The sequence below is a fragment of the Phocoena sinus genome, chromosome 13 (assembly GCF_008692025.1).
Source record: "Phocoena sinus isolate mPhoSin1 chromosome 13, mPhoSin1.pri, whole genome shotgun sequence".
NCBI classification, from domain to species: domain Eukaryota; kingdom Metazoa; phylum Chordata; class Mammalia; order Artiodactyla; family Phocoenidae; genus Phocoena; species Phocoena sinus.
Genome location: NC_045775.1, coordinates 82,631,780 through 82,656,316, shown reverse-complemented (window position 1 = coordinate 82,656,316; position 24,537 = coordinate 82,631,780). Strand labels below are relative to the sequence as shown.

Below are 24,537 nucleotides of genomic sequence, written 5' to 3'. Positions count from 1 at the left end.
CGGGCCCCGAGGTCCGCCCCGCGCCCGCCGGAAGTGGTGGCTGCGGCTTCCGGTTCCGCCCGCCGCGGCGTCGCTGGCGTCCTTGTCAAGTCGGGGCCGTCGCGGAGTGGAGCGGGTCTGGATAGCAGCTGGCGAAAGGCACAGTCATGCCCCGCTATTACGAGGACAAGCCGGAGGGCGGCGCGTGCGCGGGCTTGAAGGAGGACCTTGGCACGTGCCTGCTGCAGTCGGACTGCGTGCTCCAGGTAGCGCGGCCGGGCGCTCGGGTGACCGACGCCCGAAGCGGGGAGGCGGGGCCGGCGGAGGGCTCTCGGCCGGCCGCGGTGATAGTCAAGAGAAGTGCCTCGGAGTTCGCCGTCCTGGGTGTCGAACGCAGCTCCAACTTAATGAATTTGGGCGCATCCACTGTCAGAGCCTCATTTCCCAGGTGGTGTGAAATTGGAGAGAACGGTGCCGCCCCGTTGGGTTTTTGTAAAGGTTAAACCATTTCGGGTCGAGAAACATTCCGCTGCCACTCTGCTAGGTTCTGGAGGCATAAAGGAGAATAAGAAAGGTTACTTGAGCCCTAGAAAATAAGAATCAGTAAATTAGCAGGTAATTACATGAACCTGGCACACTGTATTGCCTCGTAAATTCTCCTTTCTGTGTTCAGTGGTGGCTGAATAGATTCTCTGCCTTCCCTGTGTTGGTTTGAACGTGTTGCTGAGTTGAGTTCTGTGCATTCCTGCGTAAGTTGTAAATGAGGCAGCTCTTTATTTTCGCCACTTGGTATCTTGCTCCCCCTACCGTGGATCTTGTGGTTTTACGTGCTGTGATGGGAGCTATTGCTCTCCTGTTTTTCCCTCACTACAGCCCCAGGTCTTCTCAGGAGCCAACGTGAATGCAGAGAGGTTCAAAGTCGACTGGGGAACCTGGGTTCTGGCCTTGAACCCAACCAAAGCACAAGTACCTTTTCTGCTCACCAATGCCTGATGAGAGGGCAATCCGTTGGGTGCAATTATTTTTGCTTTCGGAGATGTAATTTCAGAAGGTTGCCTTTATTTCAAAGAAAACTACGCGAAAATGGACATCAGCCATGAGGCTATATTGGTGTTTCTGCTGATTCATGTTTTACATTTGGTTCACTGTTTTTGGCAAGGGCTGTGTAAGCATTGAGTAAATACTTGTTTTATGAGTAGAGGAGCAAAATGCCTCGGGCACCCAGTGGAGAGCAACTGATTTTGCTTGAGAATTTGGAAACTTCTCACAGGAGGAGGTAACATTTGCTTTGAGTGTTAAAGGATGAGTAGTAGTTTATCAAGTAAAGGAGTGGAGGCTGTAGTGTTTGTGGGGGGAATCTGAAAGAACACGTGCAGAATCATGGAGATGTGGCAGGCCCACGAGAAGCTGGTGCCCTGCTAGGCTGGAGGAAGGGGAATGTGCTGGAAGGCTTGAGAGGACGGTTGCCATGGGTGACGGGTGTCACAGTGAGCAGCTCCGGCACAGAGTAGGACTGAGGAAAGAAACTCTGGAAGTGGAAGAGAATACTGGTGGCAAGGAGAACACCAAATTGGTTTTTTGCAGTGATTGATTTAGCAAACATTTGAGTGCCAGGTCTGATTGAGGGGACATACAGATGAATGGGACACATTGTAGAATTGGATCTCTGGGAAGCTCGGAAGGTGTAGGCAGACGTAATGACCCGGACACATTGCACGGATGTTGCTTTCCCCCACTGAGTATGTGGCCTTTTTGTTGCTGAATTTGGTCAACTAGGAAAACGTGGTGTTTTCATATAAAGAGTCTCTTAAATAGAAGTGCATTGACAGATTGTGTTAAATTCATCCTGAATGGTCACTTCAACTGGACTATAAAATGGCAATACTGAGGCAAAACATTGAGTTATGCAAATCCAGGCGGATATCCTACCTTCTCGGATGGTGTCACCGGCAGCTCTAGCCCACCCCTCCCCACTAGGAACTCAAGACCAAGGGGAGTTCTGCTGAGGTATATGCCTGCTGTGTATGGCCACCTCAGCTCCTTGAATAAAGAAATTAATCTGATCTTTTGGCAGATGATGCTATAGTCTCTCCTTGCCAATCTTTAACCCACCTGCAAAGCTGCTAGACTTTACTTTAGGGAGGAATTAAACATAAAATACTTAGTTCTGGGGCTGCACTGAGAGATAGCCAAGGAACTGTAGGGGCTCAGAGAAACTCAGGGTAATGGTGAAAAGGATGTAAACTCTGGTGGGGCTGGAGAAGAGAAACAAGGAAAAAGCAGATTCAAAAGGCATCTCTTGGATAAACTTCTTAGGATTCTGACTCCTGGGAGTTGAAACTGTGCCCAAGGAACTCAATTACAAGTTATCTCCCTTGTGTCTCTTAACAGCTTCCAGACCTACTGACTTTTCATCAGGATCACCTGGAGATGGAGGTGGAGAGCTTAAAAGTACAGATTCCACTGCTCTCCCCATCTCCCTTGTAAATTAAAAGTGTCTCAGGTTGATTCTTGGATACAGCCATGTTTGGGAATCACCAGTCTTGACCTCAGAAGGCAAATAAGCTTGGGAGTGTCTTAGTTGGGTTATAGGTTCAGACGAATATTACGGAGACCCAGAATAACAGTGGCTTAAAAGAGAGAGTTCTCTATCTTGTTTGCCTATAAGTAGGGTCTAGTCTGATCCTCTCTGTCTTCCATGGACCTAAGCACTGTTGATTGGTGGTGTCAGGTGCTGTGATGGGAGTTAGGATGTTACTCTCCCACTCATGGTCCAGGACTGCCTTGCTTCCACATCATCAGGCCTGGTAACATGGGGGAGGAAAGTGGGGCAAGCCACTTTCCATTACAGACCAACCTAGAAGTTTTACATTTCAGTTCCCTGCATATTCCATTGGCTAGAACTTAGTCACATGACCATACCCAGCTGCAAGGTGGCTGGGAAATCTAGCTCAGCCATATGCCCCACTCAAAAGGAAGAGTGAATATTAAGGGGGCAATTAGCAATCTGCCATTAGGGGTGGAGGTGGAGGAAGATGAAGTAATATTTCTCTCTTAAGTGTAGTATCTAGATGGATCTTCCCGGTAGGCAGTTGGCAGTATGGGTTGAAAGCTTGTGAAAAAGATGGCATCTCAGATACGGTTTGGGGAAGCATCAGTTTATAAATTACAGTCTTTTTTTTTTTTTAAATTATCGTCCCCTTGTTATTTATTTATTTTTTTTTTTGAGGTACATGGACCTCTCACTGCTGTTGCCTCTCCCATTGCGGAGCACAGGCTCCAGATGCACAGGCTCAGCGGCCATGGCTCACAGGCCCAGCCGCTCCGCGGCATGTGGGATCTTCCCGGACCGGGGCACGAACCTGTGTCCCCTGCATCAGCAGGTGGACTTTCAACCACTGTGCCACCAGGGAAGCCCCAGTCTATTGTATAGTCTTTTATCTCTATGTTGTTCATGTGGGCAACCTCATTACAGAGTTTGAGGGAGGAACATTATAGTGCAGAGAAGCTTGCTACTCTGTTCTGGTTCACTTTTGAGATTCACTGATGTAGATGACAATTCAAATCTAGGGTCCAACAGACAAAGTCTGGAATGTGGCCAGGATTCCTGGGGATCAGGAATGCCGTAGATGTGGTACCCTGTAGCTTTTTTCACAGTAAAAACTAGGAGTGTGACTGCAACTTGCAAAATAAAGGTTTTGGAGAGTGATTGCAGTGGTGGAGTCGGGGTGTCAAAATCTGCTTGAGGGGAAATCCTTGATAATGAAGAGCAGGTGAAATTTAAGTTACACCAGAGCTTTCTACTTAAGTAGCGCTCTAGCCGACCTCATTAACATCTTTCTGAAATGTTGAGAACCAGCACTAAAGCTGTTCAGACTTTAGGGCACCTAATTGGGGCTGTTTGAGCGTTTAAAGTTAACATGGAACAGGGTCATTTTTACTCTCAGACAAAATTGCTTGATTCATTTTGCATTGGAATTCACTTCGAGTTGGAAGATTTCACGATCTTCCTTTATATCGTGAAGCACTGCATAAAGGTAAAGTTTATGAGTAGTATATGATTTATTATTTCTTTAACAGTAATAAAATGTAAGGTTTTGATTTTTTTCCCTTGTGAATTGCAAGTTAGTTTAATGTCATTAAACCTCAGGTGATTCAGAAAATTCAAGTTCAGTCTCCTTTTTCCAGATGTTGTTTTATGCATTTACAGTCCTGGGTAACGGGAACCCCCCTCAGCACCTTTCCCACCCCCTCCCCCCTCCCCGTTACCTCCCCCACTTTGTGACTTGCTCACACTGCCAGTGAACATTAGCATGTGTATACCTTCTCCTGCCTGCTGTTTGAAGCTCTGTGTAGACAGGAATATCTTGTATTTACTTTTTAACCTCCTGCTAAACTGATGTAGGACAGTTCTGAATTTTTTTTTTAATAAATTAGTCCTTGTGAGTGTTTAGTTACTAGATAAATTAGTAGGGTAGGGGGTTCAAAAAGAAATTTTGCAGTGGTTAAATTTTAATCTTGCTTCTTTGAGTTGTAAAATACACTTTCTGTAGATGCTTTTGTGTCCAATATATTTAAGTGCCTTTGTGTTCAATTTATGGCAGAAAATTTGTTCAAAATATTTTAAGATAATGAAGATATGATAATGAAGTCATTTCTATCCCATGTTTACCTACTAAAATACTACTAAATTTTAGCTCTTAATCTAGTTTTGCAGTTACTTTGTCAAGTGTGATTTTTAAAGTCTTACTTGTTAAGAGTCAGAAATAAGCACTTCCCTTGTGAATGTGTTTTTGTAGCACTGTCCTGTCTTGATGGCAGAAAGGGAATGGTTTAATCCATTTTTCTTAAGCTCTTATGAGCTTTCACTGCTTAAAGACCAGTTAATTTCACACTGGGCCCAGGCAGATCTTCCCTTCCAAGTATATATAAATTCTGTTAAAATCTCACTCTCCTCTTCAAATTCTTACTCAGTGAGCTTCTCAGAATAGAGAGCTTGACTGTGGCAGTAGGGGGTGGGAAAACACAGAGATGTGTTGGAGATAAACTTGCTTGCATTAAAACGATATTGTAATTGGAGACTTTAAAGCCACTTGATACTACCTCCCAGAACAAACCCTCCCATTCACCACTACAGCATTCCTGATCTCTCCCGTGCACACCCTCTCTCCCTCCCTCCCCCTCCCTCCCTCCCTCTCTCTCTCCCTTTCTCCCGTTCCTCCCCTCTCTCTCTCCTTCTCCCTCCCTCTCTCCCCCACTTCCTCCCCCTCTTTCTCTCCCCCCTTCCTCCCTCCCTCTCTCTCCCCCCTTCCCTTTTTCTCTCTCCCTCCCTATCCCTCCTTCCCTCTCTCTCTCTCCCTCCCTCTGTCCCTCCCTCTCTCTCTCCCCCTTCCTCCCTCTCTCTCCCTCTCTCTCCCTTTCTCTCCCCCTTTCCTCCCCCTCTCTTTCTCCCTCCCTCCCTCCCTCTCTCCCCCTTCCTCCGTCTCTCTTCCCCCTCCTCCCTCTCTCTCTCCCTCTCTCCCCCCTTCCTCTTTCCATCTCTCCCTCCCTCTCCCCCTCCCTCCCTCCCTCCTTCTCCCTCCCTCCCTCTCTCTCCCCCCTCCCCCTCTCTCCCCCCTCCCCCCTTCCTCCCTCTCTCTCCCTCTCTCTTTCTGTGTCACACACACTACTTTCTTCTCTGTCTTTAGGACTTCTTGAGTGTGAAAGTTTTAAAAACCCTGAAGAAACCCTGTTACTACTTTCACCTTTACTCTTTCCCTTTCTTACATATAAGGAGGTGAAGATAACAGTTTCTAGATTTTTATATAAACATTTTAAAGAAAAGTATCCCATGGAAACCAGCGTTTTCAAAAATTCAAGGGCACCCTTAAAGTGCCCCAAAATTATTTTACATATTTTTTCATTCTGTCCTTTTTTCTTAAGTACCAACAGTCAAAATGAATTATGAATTATTTCTTATATTATTGTTTTCTGCTTTTCCTTAACTTTTTAAAAAAGAACTATTTCCAGAAGGACAGTTATTTTGTACTTTGTGAGAAAATTTTTCAGGTATTTATATTGTTTTATGTGTCATAGGAAGGAAAATCCCCTCGGCAGTGTCTGAAGGAAGGAAACTGCAAAGCTTTGAAATACTCATTTTTTGAGTGTAAAAGATCAGTGGTAAGTAGCTAACGATTTTTAAAAGCTTATGATAGAAATTAGCTCTGTGGAGTTAAATATGTGAGTGACTTAGTAATTATAAATAGGTTGCAGTGATATCACTTGGAAAAAAGGATGTATTTTTTCTTGCCCAGTGAATTAACGTGAGGTGGCATTCATGCACACCCACAGCTGATTGTTCCCTTATTGCTGTTATGCTAACCACAGCAGCTAAACTTCATGGATTTTTGAAAGAGAGAGCTCAGTCTTGGCAGGTGTAGATGGGGCACAGTTGATGTTGGTCACTGTGTATGTGGGTCATTTGGCAGCTACACACAGACCCATAATGTGGGGTCTACGGTGCGTGCACTGTGCCTTACATGTTGGTGTGATTAGGAGAAGATGTTGGTGTCTGTGTTTGAATTTGTAGAGTGAGGGATTGTGGAAAGACAGCCTAAGAGGACATTACAAATCTCATGGTTTCTACTCTAGTGTTCTTTGATTCCAAAGATCTACAAAGATCTTTGGAATAGAAACCAGGAGCCTTCTCTTTGTGAAAAGAAAATACGAAATCAGAAAAATGGACATCCCTCTAAAGACAGCAGTAACTTGGACTTGAACCTGCTTTTGTTTGTTGAGGGACAGCACTCAGATCCCTTCCCTTTTGTTGATAGGAGAAGCAGAAGAGTACAGGATATTATGATCTGGGAGGCCAGACAAGAACTTGAGCATGTTTGCTAACTAACCAGATACTGGGAGGTGTAAAGTTAGATTAAATTTAGCCATGCTCTCTTTCTTTTCTCAAGTGACACAGTTCTTTGCCATATTTTCCCATCATTTAATGTAAGAAAAGAGGATTTTCTTGCCTTCTCTCACATAGTTTTGTTACCCATGTAAGATGCAAGCCTTTAGATCTTTCAAGAATGTCAGATCATGTTTAAATAATTGAGAAGTTATAAAGAACAGTTACTGTAAAAGGTGATGAGTTGTCCTTTTTAATCGTAATGATTGAATTTGTAATAAACTCCCTGTAATTCGTGGCCTGAACATCAGTCTTTGATCTCCAAAGAACTTTAAGAAATCAGAACATGTAAAAATTTTCCACAATTTATCTACCCTCTGCAGAAATTTGTAACCATCTTGAATAAAAAGTAAACGTGCTTCTGACCATTTCAAGTATCAGTACAAGGCAGAGCTTCACTCATGCTTTTGGACTCCAGAAAGAGCAGTATAGGGAACTTTTTAGCAGACTTAAAGATTCTTGCAGCCTTTAAGACGGTGACTCACTGTTAGTCTTCCAGCACAGTGGAGTTGCCTCACACTTAACTGATGGAACTTACGCACTCTTGGCAAAAACCTGGAACAAAATAATTTAAATTGTGCTGGTAATTTTGCTTAATATTTCAAACAGTGAGTGTATGACCCAGAGTGAAGGTGAGATGGTGAGTTTGAATCGGCTGTTCCCTCTTAATATAAGCTGCTCATCATCCTGATCATGATTCCCATGTTTGAAGATTATTTATTTTTTGAAAATGTGGCTCTTAGCTACTTTATCTAGCGCTCAGATGAAGAAATAGCAGTCTGTCCCACACTGGCTGTGTTGTCCTCATTAATAGGGTTTAACTCTAAAATAATTCCTTCCTATGGAATTTCTAGGAAGTGGTATTGACTGTCTATGCAATTTTGCCTTCTCTATTGACTAGTGACCCTTCGCACTACCACACCACCCTTAAGAAGTGGCTGCATGTGAGGCTTAAGTGAAAGAACACAGAATTGACCTGTGAGTAGTAATTTAAGGACTTTTAATACTAAAGTGTCAGTAACATTGTTCAAGGCTCTTTCCTCTTTTCAGTTACTATTTAAAGATTTAAAAAACACTTGAATATTAACCCAAACAAAACCTAATTAGAAAGTCAAGTTTGTTTGAAGAACAACATACATTGAGTGTACTTCAGAGAAAAAGATAAATGAAATTTGGACTCAAGAAGAAAATCCTTATTGTGACCTTAAATGGAACTTTCGTTTTTAACACCATCTTTTTTCCCCCCCTTGGGAGCTGTGACCATTGCCTTTTTGAGTGTGCTGGAAACTGGTTTACTTCTCTCATATAGTGACACCCGTTACCAAATCTGTGTTTAATTATGGTGTCCAGAATATTATTTAATTGTATATTTATTTTCAGTTGGATGCCAGATCAAGATTCAGGGGAAGAAAAGGATATTGATACTACTATGTTGAAACCAAGATGAAAACAACAAAGGATTTTCTCTGTCATTAAAACAGAGAAGCCAAAATAAGAAACATACTTTTTGTTACATCTGTTCGGTTGGAGCAGTTTCTTCCTCCATGGAACACTGAAGAAAATGGATGAGTATGTATGAAGTAAATGCTTCCCTTGCTCTAAGTTATTTTTAGAAGAAAAATTTAATTGAATAGTTATGAGCTAAGAACATACTAGATGTGTTTTAAGAATTGTTCTGAAGCACAGAGAATGGAAAGATTGTTATTTTCAAACTTGACTTCTCAGCCAAATGACACAGTTTGTACATCCTTCGTGAATATTGTGAAGGCCACTAACGGGACTGTTAAAATCAACATGGTGCCTGGTGAGAAAACGTCTATCTTGAAAGTTTAGGATAAAACTTTCTTTTATTCAGTCTGTACTGTTTAGTTCTAAAATAAATTGTGTTTGATTCCTTGGAGAAGAAATGCTTCCCTTGCACTGAATCACTGAAGTAACAACCTCAAAACATTCATATCACTCATTAGGCATAGCTGGATCCAGAGCCTGGGGTTATGCTGCCAGGGCTCCTTGCCTCCATCTCTTGACTGTTTTTCTCTGCTTCCTGACCTCGTTTTTAGGCTGGCCCTCTCTACATAATGGGAAAGAGGCCAGTGTCTGCTCAAAGCACACATCCTTAAGGTCTGTGACCCAAAAAGAAGAGAGATAACCTCCTTTTCTAGGGTCCACTAATCAGACCCTACAAAAGGATTCTTCTGTGGAACACCTGCCCCTGAATTAGACCTGTAGTCCCTGTGGAAAAAGGGATGGGACCCCATGATCTTGGCCAGGCCTGGGTCTTATGCACTGTATTTGGTAACTCATGTCAGAATCTCATTCAATGAATGCTGGGCTTTATCCTAAAAGGAAAGAAGGATTCAGAGCCAGTAGGTATTGACTATAGAAGGCAAGACTGAAAACCATGAAATGCTTGTAAAAGGTTAGAATCATGTAATTTTATTCCAATCACATAATACAGTAGAGCCAGATGTGAATCCAAGTTTCCAGTTTTTTTTTTTTTCAGTATTGAAGAATAATGGAAGGACCCATAGCTTCTTCATAGACCTGCAGTTCACTGGAGTTAAAGCAATCAAGGTATTCTGTAGCTCATTTGCTTTCTTAAAGGTTCACCTAAAGTTGTGAGAACTCCACATCAGCACTGATCCTTGTTGCAGAAATTCACTGAGGTCTGTTGTATATACTAACTGGGAAAGGGAAAAGGATAGATTTTTTCAATACCTCTTGTATAGCTGTTTAAGTGCTACAACTTTTATTAAAAGTTAAGTTTGATAAGAAACTCAAATTATTTTATAGAACCCTATCTTTTTCTTAGTCACAGCTTTATTGAGAGCTTCATTGGAAGAAATTCAAATACCATAAAATTCACCCTTAAAGTATACAATTTCAGTGTTTTTTTTGTTTTTGTTTTTTTTAATAGTCACAGTCATGAAGCCCAGTTATGAAGCCATCACCACTGTCTAATTCCAGGGCATTTACATCACCCCAAAGAGAAGCCCCATCTCAATTAGCAGTTACTCCCTCCTCCCCCACCACCTCCCACCCCCAGCTCTTGGCAACAACTCATACATTTTCTGTGTCTATAGATTTGCTTATTCTGGACATTTCATAAACATAGAAATGTGTAATATGTGGCCTTTTGTGACTGGCTTCTTTCACCATGTTTTCAAGTTTCATCTGTATGTAGCATCTATCTGTACTTCATTGCTTTTTATTGCTGAATAATATACCATAGTATAGATATACCACATTTTTTTAATCCATCAGTTGAGGAAATTTGGGGTTATTTGCACTTTGGGGCTATTATGACTAATGATATGAACATTTATTAATGAGTTTTATCCGGATATGTGTCATTTCTTTGGGTTAAATACCTAAGAGTGGTATTACTGTGTTGTATGATAACTCCAACTTTAACTGATAAACTGCCAAACTTTTCCACAGTGGCTACATCATTTTACATTCCCACCAGTAATGTATGAGGATTTTAATTTCTCCATATCACCAATAGTTGTTATTTTTCACCTTTTAGGTTTTTTTATTATAACTTCTTAAAATTTTTATTTTTTAAAATTTTTATTGGAGTATAGTTGATTTACAGTGTTGTGTAGTTTCAGGTGTACAGCAAAGTGAATCAGTAATACATAAACATATACTCACTCTTTTTTAGATTCTTTTCCCATATATGCCATTACAGAGTATTGAGTAGAGTTTCCTGTGCTATACAGTAGGTCCTTCTTAGTTATCTATTTTATATATAGTAGTGGGTATATGTCCCTATCCCTATCTCCCAATTTATCCCTGCTCCCTCCCTTACCCCCTGGTAACCATAAGCTTGTTTTCTACATCTGTAACTTTATTTCTGTTTTGTAGGTAAGTTCATTTGTACCCTTTTCTTAGATTCCACGTATAAGGCATATCATACGATATTTGTCTTTCTCTGTCTGACCTACTTCACTCAGTATGACAGTCTCTAGGATCATCCGTCTTGCTGCAGATGGCATTATTTCGTTCTTTTTTATGGCTGAGTAATATTCCATTGTATATATGTACCACACCTCCTTTATCCATTCCTCTGTCGATGGACACTTAGGTTGCTTCCATGTCCTGGCTATTGTAAATAGTGCTGTAACGAATATTGGTGCTTGTATCTTTTTGTTTATTTATTTATGGCTGTGTTGCTTCTTCGTTGCTGTGCACGGGCTTCCTCTAGTTATGGTGAGCAGGGGCCACTTTTCGTTGTGGTGTGCGGGCTTCTCACTGCAGTGGCTTCTCTTGTTGCAGAGCGGGGCTCTAGGCACGAGGGCTTCAGTAGTTGTGGCTCTAGAGTGCAGACTCAGTAGCTGTGGTGCACGGGCTTAGTTGTTCCACATCATGTGGGATCTTCCCAGACCGAGGCTCAAACCCGTGTCCCCTACATTGGCATGTGGATTCTTAACCATTGGGAGGTCCCCATTTATCTTTTTGAATTATGGTTTTCTCCAGACATATGCCCAGGAGTGGGATTGCTGGATCATATAGTAGCTCTATTTTTAATTTTTTTAGGAACCTCCATACTGTTCTCCATAGTGGCTGTACCAATTAACCTTCCCACCAACAGTGTAGGGGGGTTCCCCTTTCTCCATAGCCTCTCCGGCATTTCTCGTTTGTAGATTTTTTGATGATGGCCATTCCGACTGGTGTCAGGTGATACCTCATTGTAGTTTTGATTTGCATTTCTCTAATAATTAGCGATGTTGAGCATCTTTTCATGTGCTTTTTAGCCATCTGTATGTCTTCTTTGGAGAAATGTCTATTTAGATCTTCTGCCTATTTTTTTTTTTTTTTTTTTTTTTTACTGTGTTGGGTCTTCGTTTCTGTGCAAGGGCTTTCTCTAGTTGCGGAGAGCGGGGGCCACTCCTCATAGTGGTGCACCGGCCTCTCACTGTCGCGGCCTCTCCCGTTGTGGAGCACAGGCTCCAGACGCACAGGCTCAGCAGTTGTGGCCCACGGGCCCAGCTGCCCCGCGGCATGTGGGATCCTCCCGGACCAGGGCCCAAACCCGTGTCCCCTGCATTGGCAGACGGACTCCCAACCACTGCGCCACCAGGGAAGCGCCTTCTGCCTATTTTTTGATTGAGTTGTTTGTTTTTTTGTTATTGAGCTGCATGAGCTGTTTGTATATTTTGGAGATTAATCCCTTGTTGGTTGCTTCGTTTGCAAATATTTTCTCCCATTTTGAAGACTGTCTTTTTGTTTTGTTGATGGTTTCCTTCGCTGTGCAAAAGCTTTTAAGTTTCATTAGGTCCCATTTGTTTGTTTTTTATTTTCATTACTCGAGGAGGTGGATCAAGAAAGATCTTGCTGTGATTTATGTCAAAGAGTGTTCTGCCTATGTTTTCCTCTAAGAGTTTTACAAGGTCTTTAATCCATTTTGAGTTTATTTTTGTGTATGGTGTTAGGGACTGTTTTAATTTCATTCATTTACATGTAGCTGTCCAGTTTTCCCAGCACCACTTATTGAAGAGACTTTTTTCTCCATTGTGTATTCTTGCCTCCTTTGTCATAGATTAGGTAACCACAGGTGTGTGGGTTTATCTCTGGGCTTTCTGTCCTGTTCCATTGATCAGTATTTCTGTTTTTGTGCCAATACCATACTGTTTTGATGACTGTAGCTTTGTAGTATACTCTGAAGTCAGGGAGCCTGATTGCTCCAGCTCAGTTTTTCTTTCTCAAGATTGCTTTGGCTACTTGGGGTCTTTTGCGTTTCCATACAAATTGTAAAATTTCTTGTTCTAATTGGGTGAAAAATGCCAGTGGTAGTTTAATAGGGATTGCATTGAATCTGTAGATTGCTTTGGGTAGTATAGTCATTTTCACAATATTGATGCTTCCAATCCAAGAACATGGTATATCTCTCCATCTGTTTGTGTCATCTTTGATTTCGTTCATCAGTATCTTACAGTTTTCTGAGTACAGGTCTTTTGCCTCCTTAAGTAGGTTTAACCCTAGGTTATTTTATTCTTTTTGATGAGGTGGTAAATGGGATTGTTTTCTTGATTTCTCTTTCTGATATTTTGTTGTTAATATATAGGAATGCAAGAGATTGCTGTGTATTAATTTTGTATCCTGCAACTTTACCAAATTCATTGATGAGCTTTAGTAGTTTTCTGGTAGCATATTTAGGATTTTCTACATATAGTATCATATCGTCTGCAAATAGTGACAGTTTTACTTCTTCTTTTCCAATTTGGATTCCTTTTTCTTCTCTGATAGTCGTGGCTAGGACTTCCAAAACTATGTTGAATAAAAGTGGCAAGAGTGGACATCCTTGTCTTGTTCCTGATCTTAGAGGAAGTGCTTTCAGTTTTTCACCATTGAGAATGACGTTCTCTCTGGGTTTGTCATATATAGCCTTTATTATGTTGAGGTAGGTTCTCTCTATGCCCACTTTCTGGAGAGTTTTTATCATAAGTGGGAGTTGAATTTTATCAAAAGCTTTTTCTGCATCTATTGAGGTGATCATAAGGTTTTTATTCTTCAATTTGTTGATGTGGTTTATCACACTGATTTGCAGATATTGAAAAATCCTTGCATCCCTGGATGAATCCCACTTGATCATGTTGTGTCATCCTTCGAATGTGTTGTTGGATTTGGTTTGCTAGTATTTTGTTGAGGATTTTTGCGTCTTTGTTCATCAGTGATATTGGCCTGTAATTTTCTTTTTTTGTGATAGCTTTGTCTGGTTTTGGTATCAGGGTGATGTTGGCCTCGTAGAATGAGCTTGGGAGTGTTTCCTCCTCTGCAATTTTTTGGAAGAGTTTCAGAAGGGTAGGTGTTAACTCTTCTCTGAATGTTTACAAGAATTCACCTGTGAAGCCATCTAGTCCTGGACTTTTGTTTCTTGGAAGATTTTTAATCACAGTTTCAATTTCAGTACTTGTGATTAGTCTGTTCATATTTTCTATTTCTTCCAGGTTCAGTCTTGGAAGGTTGTACCTTTCTAAGAATTTGTCTATTTCTTCTAGATTGTCCATTCTATTGGTGTGTAGTTGCTTGTAGTAGTCTCTTACTATCCTTGGTATTTCTGTGGTGTCCACTGTAACTTTTTTCATTTCTAAGTTTTAATGATTGGAGTCCTCTCCCTTTTTTTCTTGATGAGTCTGCCTAAAGTTTTATCAATTTTGTTTATCTTCTCAAAGAACCAGCTTTTAGTTTCATTGATCTTTGCTATTGTTTTCTTTGTCTCTATTTCATTTATTTCTGCTCTGATCTTTATGATTTCTTTCCTTCTACTGACTCTGGGTTTTGTTTGTTCTTTTTTCTGTAGTTGCTTAAGGTATAAGGTTAGGTTATTCGAGATTTTTTTGTTTCTTGAAATAAGATTGTATTGCTGTAAACTTCCTTCTTAGAACTGCTTTAGCTGCATCCCGTAGGTTTTGGATCGTCATGTTTACATTGTTGTTTGTAGGTAGTTGTTGATTTCTTCAGTGTTCCATTGGTTATATAGTAACATATTGTTTAGCCTCCATGTGTTTGTGATTTTTTACAGTTTTTTTTTCCTGTAGCTGATTTCTAATCTCACAGCGATGTGATTAGAAAAGATGCTTGATATGATTTCAATTTTTTAAAATTTACCGAGGCTTGGTTTGTGACTCAACATGTGATCTATCCAGGAGAATGTTTCCTGTGCACTTGAGAAGAAAGTGTATTCTGCTGCTTTTGGATGGAATGTCCTATAAATATTAATTAAGGCTGTCTGGTCTAATGTGTCATTTAAGGCTTGTGTTTCCTTATTAATTTTCTGTCTGGATGATCTGTCCATTGGTGTAAGTGGGGTGTTAAAGTCCCCCACCGTTACTTGTTACTGTCAATTTCCCCTTTTATGTCTGTTAGCATTTGCCTTATATATTCATGTGCTCCTGTGTTGGGTGCAAAACAAGACTCATATGTATGCTGTCTACAGGAGACCTACTTCAGACCTAGGGACACATACAGACTGAAAGTGAGGATATGGAAAAATATATTCCATGCAAATGGAAATCAGAAGAAAGCTGGAGTAGCAATACTCATATCAGACAAAGTAGACTTTAAAATAAAGACTGTTAAAAGAAACAAGGAAGGACACTACATAATGATCAAGGGATCAATCCAAGAAAAAGATACAACAATTGTAAATAAATATGCACCCAACATAGGAGCATCTCAATATATTTTTCATCTTTTCAATTGTAGTCATTCTATTTGGTATGAAGTGTTATCGAATTGGAATTTTGATTGGCATTTCCCTAATGGCTGATGATATTGAGCATGTTTTCATGTGCTTATTGGCCATTTGTATATGTTTGTAAAAATGTCTATTCAGATCCTTTGTCCAATTTTCATTTGAGTTGTCTTTTTATTGTGATTTTTTGTTTTTTATTTTTGTATATTAGGTATACAAGTTCCTTTTAAAGACAAATGATTGGCCTTTGACATGTTTTCTCCCAGTTTGTAGTTATCTTCACTTTCTTGATGCTGTCTTTTGGAGCAGATGTTAATTTTGATGAATTCCAATTTTTCCTTTTGGTGTATCTAAAGGAAACCACTGCCTCTTCCAAGCTTATGGAAATTTATTCCTGTTTTCATCTGAGAGTTTAGTTTTAGCTGACATGTAGGTCTATAATCCATTTACAACATAATTTCTGAGATCTTTATTAGTGCCTATATTTTTAAGTTTTAGTTGTGATAAAATGTACATAATGAAAAATTTAGCATCTTAACCATTTTTAAGTATATAGTTCAATAGTGTTATGTAATTCAGCTTGTTATGCAACCGGTCACCAGAACTCTTCTCATCTTGCAAAAGTGAACCTCTGTACCAATTAAACAACTCCCCATTACCCTGTCCTCCCTCCCACCCGCTGGTAACCACCAATTCTACTGATGTTGAGCACCATTTTATCATTTCAGGTCTTTGTTAACTATTTATAGATCTTCTTTGGAGAAATATCTATTCAAGTTCTTCGCCCATTTTTAAAAAGTGTTGTTTGCTCTTTTGTTAAGTTCTAGATGTTCTTTGTATATTATGATATTAACTCCTTACCACATATGTGATCTGGATATGTTTTCTCCCATTTCTTTTCACTCTGTTGATTGTGTTCTTTTGATGCATAGTTTGCAATTTTGATATAGTCCAGTTTATCTGTTTTTACTTTTGTCACCTGTGCTTTTGGTATTGTAGCCAAGAAATCATTGCCCTATCCAAGAAAGCTCTTCCCCTAAGTTTTCTCCTAGGAGCTGTATTGTTTTACTTCTTATGTTTAGGTCTTTGTTCCAATTTGAGTTGATATAAGGTAAGGGTCCAATTTCAGTCTTTTGCATGTGGATATCCAGTTTTCCCAATACTGCTGAGATCGTCTTTTCCTCATTGAATGGTCTTCTGTGTTGTTTAAAATTATTTGCCCATCTATACCAGGGTTTATTTCTGGCCTTTTTATTCCACTGCACTATGTGTCTGTCTTTAAGCCAGTGCCCCACTGTTTTTTTTTTTTTTTATTGCAGTACGCAGGCCTCTCACTGTTGTGGCTTTCTCCTGTTGTGGAGCACAGGCTCCAGACGCGCAGGCTCAGCGGCCATGGCTCACGGGCCCAGCAGCTCTGCAGTATGTGGGATCTTCCCGGACTGGGGTACAAACCCGTGTCCACTGCATCGGCAGGCGGACTCTCAGCCACTGCGCCACCAGGGAAGCCCTGCCACACTGTTTTAATTACTGTCGTTTTCTATTAAGTTTTGAAATCAGGAAGTACTAGACCTCCAACTTTGTTCTTTTTCAAGATTGTTTTGGCTATTCAGAGTCCCTTGAGATTCCATGTGAATCTTAGAATGGATTTTTCTATTTCTGCAAAAAACACCAATGGGATTTTGACAGGGAGTATGTTGAATCTGTACACTTTGGATAGTACTGGCATCTTAACAGTATAAGTTCTTCCAATCCATTCATATGGGATTTCTTTCCATTTATTGGTGTCTTCTTTAATTTTTTTTAGCAACTTTTTGTAGTTTTCAGTATGTTAGACTTCTGTGTCTGTGGTTAGGTTTATTTCTAATTATCTTACTCTTTTTGACTCTGTTGTAAGTGGAATTGCTTTTTAAATTTTCAGATTTTTCATTGAATGATGGATTAACATGTAATTTTTATTGTTAAATATAACAGAAAGGTACATAGGGTATTGTTTTTTTTCACTGAGGCATAGTTGATTTACAATGTTTTATTAGTTTCAAGTGTACAACACAGTGATTCAAAATCATTTTAGATTATAATCCATTTAAAGTTATAAAATATTGGCTATATTTTCTGTGCTGTACAATATATTTTTGTAGTTTGTTTTATACATAGTAGTTTGTACTTCTTAATCCTGTACCCATGTCTTGCCCCTCCCCCCTTCCCTCTAGTAACCACTAGTAGCCACTAATTTGTTTTGTGTTATATCTGTGAGTCTGGTTGTTTTGTTATATTCGTTTTATTTTTTAGATTACAGATATAAGTGATAAATAGTTTTTGTCTTTGTCTTATTTCACTAAGCATGATGCCCTCCAGGTCTGTCTACGTTGTTGCAAATGGCAAAGTTTCATTCTTTTTTATGGCTGAGTAGTAGTCTAGGTGTGTGTGTGTGTGTGTGTGTGTGTACACATATATATATGTACACACCACGTCTTCTTTATCTACATATCTGTTGATGGACACTTAGGTTGCTTCCATATATTGGCTATTGTAAATAATGCTGCTGTGAACATTGGGGCATATTAATCTTTTCAAATCAGTGTTTTCATTTTCTTTGGCTATATACCCAGGAGCAGAATTACTGGCTCATACAGTAGTTCTAGTTTGAGTTTTTTGAGGAATATCCATACTGTTTCCATAGTGACTGCACCAATTTACATTCCCACCAACAGAGTACACGGGCTCCCTTTTTTCCACCTCCTCACCAACATTTGTTATTGGTGTTCTTTTTGATGATAGCCATTTTGACAGGTGTGAGGTGATATCTTGTTGTGGTTTTGATTGGCATTTCTCTGATGATTAGTGATATTAGTGATTTTCATATGCCCTGTTGGCCATCTGTATGTTGTCTTTGGAAAAATATCTTTTCAGGTTTTCTGCCCATTTTAAAATCAGGTTTTTTTCTTTTTTTGATATTGAGCTGTATGAGCTCTTTATATATTTTGGATATCAACCCCTGATTGGTCATATCATTTTCAAATATTTTCTCTCATTCAGTAGGCTGTCTTTTCATTCTGTCAGTGGTTTCCTTTGCTCTACAAAAAACTTTTAAGTTTAATTAGATCCCATTTATTTTTGCTTTTGTTTTCTTTGCCTTAGGAGACAGATCTAAAAAATTGCTACAATTTATCAGTGTTCTATGTTTCTTCTAGGATTTTTTTTATGGTTTCCAGTCTTACACTTAGGTTTTTAGTCCATTTTGAGTTTATTTTTTGTATGTGGTGAGAGAAAATGTTCTGATTTCATTCTTTTACATGTCGCTGTCCAGTTTTCCTAGCACCGCTTATTGAAGAGACCGTCTTTTCCCCATTTGTATATTCTTGCCTCCTCTGTCATAGGTTAATTGACCGTAAGTGTGTGGGTTTATTTCTGGGCTGTCTATTCTGTTCCACTGCTATGTGTCTGTTTTTGTGCCAGTACCATACTGGTTTGATGACTATAGCTTTGTAGTATAGTCCGAAGTCATGGAGTATGATAACTCCAGCTCTGTTATTCTTTCTGAAGATTGCTTTGGCTATTTGGGGTCTTTGTGTTTCCATACAAAGTTTAGAATTATTTGTTGTGATACTTTGAAAAATGCCATTGGTATTTTGATAAGGATTTCACTGAATCTGTAGATTGCCTTGGGTAGTATGGTCATTTTAACAATACTGATTCTTCCAGTCCATGAACATGGTACAATGTATCATTCCATCTGTCATCTTCAATTTTTTCATCACTGTCTCACAGTTTTCCGAGTAAAGGTCTTTGATCTCCTTAGATTTACTGTTAGGTATTTTATTCTTTTTGATGCTGTGGTAAATGGGGTTGTTTTCCCAATTTCTCATTCTGAAAGTTCATTGTTAGTGTATAGAAATGCAACATATTCCTGTATTTTAATTTTGTATCCTGCAACTTTACTGAATTCATTGATGAACTCTAGTAGTTTTTTTGGTGGCATCTTTAGGATTTTCTTCATATAGTATCATGTCATCTGCAAGCAGGGACAGTTTTATTTCTTCCTTTCCAATTTAATCTCCTTTTATTTCTGTTTCTTGTCTGATTTCTGTGGCTAAGACTTCCAACACTATTTTGAATAAAAGTGGCAAGTGGGCATTCTTGTCTTATTTCTGATCTTAGAGGAAATGTTTTTAGCTTTTCACTGTTGAGTGTGATGTTAGCTGTGGGCTTATCATATATGGCCTTTATTATGTCGAGGTATGTTCCCTCTATAGCCACTTTCTGGAGAGTTATAAATGGTTGTTGAATTTTGTTAAAAGCTTTTTTGCATGTATTGAGATGATCATATGATTTTTTTGTTGTTTTGTTTTTTGATTATCTGATTTTTATTCTTCAGTTTGTTAATGTGGTATATATCACATTGGTTGATTTGCAGATAATGAACCATCCTTGCCTCCCGGAGATTAACTCCAGTTGATCATGTTGTATGATCTTTCTAATGTATTGTTGAATTCAGTTTGCTAGTATTTTGTTGAGGATTTTTATATCTGTGTTCATCAGTGATATTGGCCTGTAATTTTCTTTTTTGTGATATCTTTGTCTGCTTATGGTATCAGGGTGATGCTGGCCTCCTAAAATGAGTTTGGAAACACTCCTTCCTTTACAATATTTTGGAATAGTTTGAGAAGGATTAAGTGTTAACTCTTCTCTAAATGTTTGGTAGAATTTACCTGTGAAGCCATCTGCTCCTGGGCTTTTGTTTGTTGGGATTTTTTTATTTTTATTTTTAAGCTGTTGCTATAAACTTCTGTCTTAGAACTCCTTTCGCTGGGTCCCATAGATTTTGGATCACTGTTTTTCTTTTCATTTGTCTTCAGGTATGTTTTGACTTCTTTTATTTCTTCAGTGATCCATTGGTTGTTTAGTTGTATATTGTTTAGCCTCCACATGTTTGTGTTTCTTGTAGTTGATTTCTAGTCTGATAGCATTGTGGTCAAAAAAGATGTTTGATGATTTCAATTTTCTTAAATATGCTGAGGCTTTATTGCCTAGCATGTGATCTATCCTGAAAAATGTTCGATGTGCGCTTGAAAAGAATGCATTCTCCTTTCTCTTGGATGGAATGTTCTATATATATTAAGTCCATCTGGTCTAATTTGTCATTTAAGGCCACAGTGTTTTCTTACTGATTTTCTTTCTGGATGACCTGTCCATTGATGTAGGTGGGGTGTTAAAAGTCCCCTACTATTACTGTGTTACTGGTGGTTTGTACCTTTTTATCTGTTAGTATATGCTTTATGTATTTAGGTACTCCTATGTGGGGTGCATATATATTTACAATTGTTATATCTTCTTGATGGCTTGGTCATTATATAATGTCCTTCTTTGTCTCTTTATATAGTCTTTGTTTTAAAGGTGGGTTTTTTTTGTTTTGGGTCTAATATTGCTACCCCAACTTTGTTGTGATTTCCATTTGCAGGGAGTACCTTTTTCTATCCCCTTTCTGTCTGTGTGTCTTTAGATCAGAAGTCTGGTAGGCCTCATATGTATGGGTCTTGTTTTTCTATCCATTCAGTTACGCTGTGTCTTTTGATTGGAGCATGTAGCTCATTTACATTTAAAGTAATTATTGATAGATGTGTACTTATTGCTGTTTTGTTAATTGGGGGTTGTTTTTGTAGTTCTTTTTTGTTCCTTTCTTCTTTTGTTCTCTTCCCTTGTGATTTGATGACTATCTTCAGTTATGTTTGGAGTCTGTTCTCTTTTTCGCGTGTGCATCTATTACTGACTTTTGGCTTGTAGTTACCATGAGGTTTATGTATAGCTCTCTCTATATATACACACACATGTATATATATATATATATAATGATTATTTTAAGTTGCTAATCTCTTAACATGAAATGCATTTTAACAACCCTGCATTTTTGCTCCCCTCCCTCAACACTTACTGGTTTTCATGTCATATTTTACAGCTTTGTGTATCTATTAACTACTTAAAGAAGATGTCGATGACTTTACTTTTTTCTTTTAACCTTCTACTAGCTTTGTACATGGTTAATTTACTACCTTCACTGTATATTTATCTTTAGCAATAAGCTTTTTCCTTTCCTGATTCTCATGTTTCTAGTAATGGCCTTTTCTGCTTAGAGAAGTTCCTTTAATATTTCTTGTAAAGCTGGTTTTTTGGAGCTAACTCTTTTAGCTCTTGTCTGTAAAACTTTTGACCTCTCCGTCAATCAGAATGAAAGCTTTGCTGGGTAGATTATTGGTTGTAGGTTTTCCCCTTTTATCACTGGGTCCCATAGATTTTGGACCCACCAAAGGCGGTGGATTGTGCCACCGCCTTTTGGCCTGCAGCGTTTTTGTGCCTGCCCACTGGTGTGTGAGGTTGGTCCCAATATAGTGTTTTTATAATGTTGCCAGTTAACTATCATCCAGATTGTCTGAACCCTCTGTAACGCTTAACATTGCTCAGAGACCTGCCTGCTCACCCCCAAGAGAAAACCACTGTCCTGGTGTTTGCCACACTATACTATTAACTTTGCCTTCTCCCTTGAGCCTGTTGAATTTGGCTCCTTATAATGTGTTTAGAATAACTGATTATATACAGAGAAAAGCAATAGTCTAGTGCTGAAATAAGATTTCAACTGAACATCAAAAAAAAATCTTTTCATTCGGTGAGCTTTTTTGAATAGCTCCTGTGTGACAGGCATTGCACTTGCTGTTGTAACTCAGAGTAACATGCTGGGCAAAGTAAAAGGTAAGTAACATGCTAAATGAGAGATGCATAATATAATATGCATATAGTCAAGGCTGACTGAGGACATATTTTTTTAAGGGCCAGCTCATTTTGTGGAGAGAAATCGCCATAGAAAAGGGCATGCCTGAGATGGGCCTTGAAGGAGGAATAAGAAAGCTATGGGGAGGTGGTCCAGATGAGAGGGAGCGTGGATGTGGACCAGGGCTGTGAGTGTGTGGATGGAAATTATGGAATGGGTTGAAGAGATATTGATCTTAGTGGCTGATGGGATGTGGAGGGGAGGGAAGGTGACCCCAGGGTGGAAGGTGAGGTCATTTATCAGAGTAGAGCTCAGCCAGCTTGTGGGGGGGGGGGCGGAGAATGCATGAGTTTGGTGTTGACATGCTATGTTTGAGACACCAAGACACTCAAGTAGAATGACTGAGAGATGGTTGGATGTTTAGATGGGTCTGGAAATTTGGTAGTCATTAGCAATTGAGTGGTAATTTATTCTATATGAATGACTAATAAGATATTTCAGGAAAAGCATATGAAGTACGATAGAAGGAAACCTAGGGACCACCACAGTGCTAGTGGTGGATGGAGGACAACAAGCCAATCAGAGTGAAGAGGCAGAGTGAGAGACCAGGAAGGGAAAACCACAGAAGCCAAGGGCAGGGCGAGCAGCAGGGAGGAAGTGATGAACTGCCATATGCCTCTACATCCATCTCTCAAATGCAGCTATGTTCTTCCTTGCTCTGGAAACAAGCACACTTCCTGTCCTCTCCAACCTGGCTGTTTTTTGTTAAATGGTACAACCGAGACTGACAGCACCATAAAGATTTATAATTGAATGCAGACCTGCCTGGACTGGCTGAAAAGGCCCACTGGAAGCCTGGTGCAGGAAGAGTCATTGCAAAGTAGTGCTGAAGCACAAAAGGGGTCTGAGGAGGGATTTGGAGTGCAGATATTCTGTTCCCACCCTCTCAGGAATCTGTGTCGGAGCTTGGGTAGTGATGACTGTAATAAAAAGAAGACAAAGTTAGGGCTTCCCTGATGGCGCAGTGGTTGAGAGTCCGCCTGCCGATGCAGGGAACACGGGTTCGTGCCCCGGTCCGGGAGGATCCCACATGCCGCCGAGCGGCTGGGTCCGTGAGCCATGGCTGCTGAGCCTGCGCGTCCAGAGCCTGTGCTCCGCAACGGGAGAGGCCACAACAGTGAGAGGCCCGCGTACCGCAAAAAAAAAAAAAGTTATTACCCGTTTGCCAAATCTCAGCATAGACGGGGGAGGGGCATTCTCCCCTGGGCAGCACAGGACAGAGTTGTAACTTGAGGCTGGGACGGTCTCCCTGGTGGCCACGGCTGGGGGCGGGGGTCACCTGTGTATGCCCACTCACAGGGCCCCGCTGCAGTTCAGAGCACAGCACAGAACCCACCTGCATCCTCCACCTAAAAGTCAACATTTGGCTTCCAGACAACGTTGTAGGCTGACATCTGCTGTGCTGGTGTCACTGCCCACGGTCAGCGTAAACAAGGCGCCAGACCGTCAGTTCTGGCCAGTGCTGTTCTGCTTCCAGAACCCTGTGGCAGCACGGAGTGTGCTACAGTTTCCATCTCTCCTGTCACTTCTCCCCCTGCCAGTGCCTGTGCTGCTTCGTGCTCGTGGGAATGAAAAATCTTTTGGGTTGACATACACCCCTATTTCACTTGCATTTCTGTTTTCCTTCCTGTTCTCAAATACTGGATTTTATCCACTGTAAATTTAATTACTTTCTACTTTTGGAAAGGGCCTTTGAGAGGAAGGTACATTTAAAAGTGTAAAGGTAATCAATACCTGTGAGGCAGCTCTGCCCTCCCTCTGGGCAACCCTCGTGAGCATGTAGGGCAGGTCAGGCGCCCTGAGCTGTCCCCTTCCAGGGAACCTTGTGCTTCTGGACTAGGGTTTCATACCCTGCAGAGCAGCACCTGCACTACAACTTCCTGAAAAGCCGACTCTTCATGGAGGCTCGTAAGGGAAGAGTTTGTCCATCTGCAAGTAGAGAGCTTCACAAGGGCTTGCTCGAAGGTGCTGGTCCTGGAAGGGCCCACGCCCAGAGCACAGCAGGATGTCCAGACCTGAGGCCAGGCCCTTCTACTGGCCCAGGCTCCTGGCACTCCCCAGGCCAGAAAAGACGGCAATGCCAGAAGCTCTGCCGTGTGACTAAGGGGCGGCCCTGTGCCCGAAGGTCCACCTTGTGACGGCAGCATAGGAACACGTCAGGCCGAGGAGGATCTTGCAAGAAAACTTCAAAACTGGTTCCAACTTGCTATTTGCTGTTTCAGGAAGGGGCTCGGGAATGGAACCCGGTGCTGTGGACACGGTGTGGGGGGGGGGGTCCCTCAACTGAAAATGGAGTTACCACGTCGTCCAGTAGGCCCACTCCTGGGCGTGTACCTGGAGAAAATGCTAATTCAAAAGGACACATGCACCCTAGTGTTCACAGCACCACTATTCACAATAGCCAGGACATGGAGGCCACCCAGGTGTCCATCGACAGAGGAATGGATAAAGAAGATGTGGCACATGTATACACAAAGGAATACTACTCAGCCATAAAAAAGAACGAACTAATGCCATCTGCAGCAACACGGAGGGACCTAGAGGTTGTCATACTGACTGAAGTCAGAGAAAGACAAATATATCACTTATGTGTGGAAT

At 40.6% G+C, this 24,537-nt stretch overlaps 2 protein-coding genes across 9 annotated transcripts in view; one reads left to right on the top strand and one right to left on the bottom strand.

Annotated features, from left to right (window-relative positions):
* Window positions 1-29: 29 nt before the first annotated feature.
* On the top strand, window positions 30-8,819 carry LOC116764606 (cytochrome c oxidase assembly factor 5). Its single transcript, XM_032653358.1, has 3 exons — window positions 30-245; window positions 6,055-6,138; window positions 8,300-8,819. The coding sequence occupies exons 1-3, from the start codon at window positions 147-149 to the stop codon at window positions 8,339-8,341; spliced, it is 225 nt and encodes a 74-aa protein (XP_032509249.1). The 5' UTR covers window positions 30-146; the 3' UTR covers window positions 8,342-8,819.
* A 515-nt stretch (window positions 8,820-9,334) lies between these two features.
* The window catches only part of INPP4A (inositol polyphosphate-4-phosphatase type I A), a 163,550-nt gene continuing 148,347 nt past the window's right edge, over window positions 9,335-24,537 (bottom strand). For 3 of the 8 annotated variants that reach the window (XR_004352949.1, XR_004352953.1, XR_004352946.1), the window contains exon 26: window positions 22,727-22,859. The gene's annotated coding sequence lies outside the window, so the exon portion shown is untranslated. Of the gene's footprint in view, window positions 9,604-22,700; window positions 22,860-24,492; window positions 24,496-24,537 lie in introns of those variants that run through there. The other 5 variants (XR_004352954.1, XR_004352955.1, XR_004352945.1 and 2 more) reach the window with 5 other exon arrangements.